The following is a 1,224-nucleotide window of genomic DNA, read 5'->3' as shown; positions in this document are numbered from 1 at the left end:
CGGGCTGGGATCGCAGGGCTGGGGTCAGGACCGAGAGTCCCCGGCAGGACCGAGGTTTCTCACCATTGGTAGAGGAAGGAGTTGAGCAGGGTGAAGAGCAGCAGCGGGAGCTGTGAGAGCAGCGTCAGCCAGTTGTTGAAGTTGAACTCATCCCGGGCTGGGTCCCGCTGCGTCCCAGAGCTGTTTCCCCCCAGGCCCACGGTCAAGCTGGTCCCCACAATGAGCCGGGCCTTGAAATACTGTGGGGGAGAGACGAGGTGAGATGGGGCTGGAGCCCTGCTGCCCATACACCCCCGGGGGCACCTCCCCCACTGAGCCACCCTCCCCTGGGCCCCAGCAAGACCCCCACATGCAGGGCTGCACCCCTGTCCTGGGTGCTGCTGCAGAACTATGAACCCTTGGCCCCCCAGTGCTCCCCCTCCCTTAGCCCAGCATCCCACTTCCCCTCCTCCTCCCCTCAACACCATACCTGCCCCTTGCCTACCCCAACCCCCTAAGCCCTTCCCCCCAGCACTCCACTTTCCCTTGCCTGACCCCCAGAACCCCATGGCACTCAGGGTCGGTACCGGGATGGCCGTGATGAAGAAGTTCCAGGGCAGGAGGGTGCCCAGACCCAGGATGAAGAAGATGATTCCCACAGCATGAAACCTGGGGGAGAGACACCATCATGATGGGAACAGGGCCTTCCCGCTCTAGGGGGCACTGGCTCTGACCGCAGGCCTGGGGTGGGGGGGAGAACTAGCATCTGGGGCATTTCCCTTCTGTGGGCACAGAGGGGCTCAGTCTTGGTGGCACATTCAGCCCCCAGTCAGCCAGCTGGGGCTCCCTCCCTAGGGACTGGGCTGAGGCCCAGCAAACTTGCCTCATGTGGGGCCCCAATTGGGGATGGTTTCCATTTAGGACCCAGCTATATGGGGTGCGGGGACTAGAATCCTCATATACCTCCCCCCTCCAAATCAGGCTACCTGCCAGGCATGGAGCCAGCCCCTCCCCCATTCTCTGGCACCCTCCTCACCTGCCCCGCCCCTCACACCTGGACAGGGTAAATCTCTTTCCCCAACTTGGAGAGCTGCAATTCTCCACCCACTCCTCCCTCAAGCTGCACCCAGAATGGGATGGGGTGGGGATTGCACACTGCCTCATGTCAGAGCTGGAGATAGAACCCAGAGTCCCCTGGCTGGCTGGCTGGCCTCCCCCCCACCCCTCTGCTCTAACCCACCAGAC

The 1,224-nt window shown here is 62.9% G+C and overlaps 1 protein-coding gene across 1 annotated transcript in view; it reads right to left on the bottom strand.

Moving 5' to 3' along the window:
• Nucleotides 1-1,224, bottom strand: part of SLC29A2 (solute carrier family 29 member 2) — a 10,679-nt gene that overhangs the window by 5,169 nt on the left and 4,286 nt on the right. Inside the window, exons 3-4 of the mRNA XM_024209912.1 lie at nucleotides 567-648; nucleotides 64-239 (exon numbers count right to left, since the gene is read on the bottom strand). Coding sequence (XP_024065680.1) covers nucleotides 64-239; nucleotides 567-648 — 258 coding nt within the window. The remainder of the gene's footprint in view (nucleotides 1-63; nucleotides 240-566; nucleotides 649-1,224) is intronic.

This window comes from Terrapene carolina, unplaced genomic scaffold (genome assembly GCF_002925995.2).
Source record: "Terrapene carolina triunguis isolate 2854851 unplaced genomic scaffold, T_m_triunguis-2.0 Scaffold89, whole genome shotgun sequence".
NCBI classification, from domain to species: Eukaryota; Metazoa; Chordata; order Testudines; family Emydidae; genus Terrapene; species Terrapene triunguis.
Note: the sequence above shows the minus strand (reverse complement) of the source record. Positions and strands in the feature narration are given on the sequence as shown.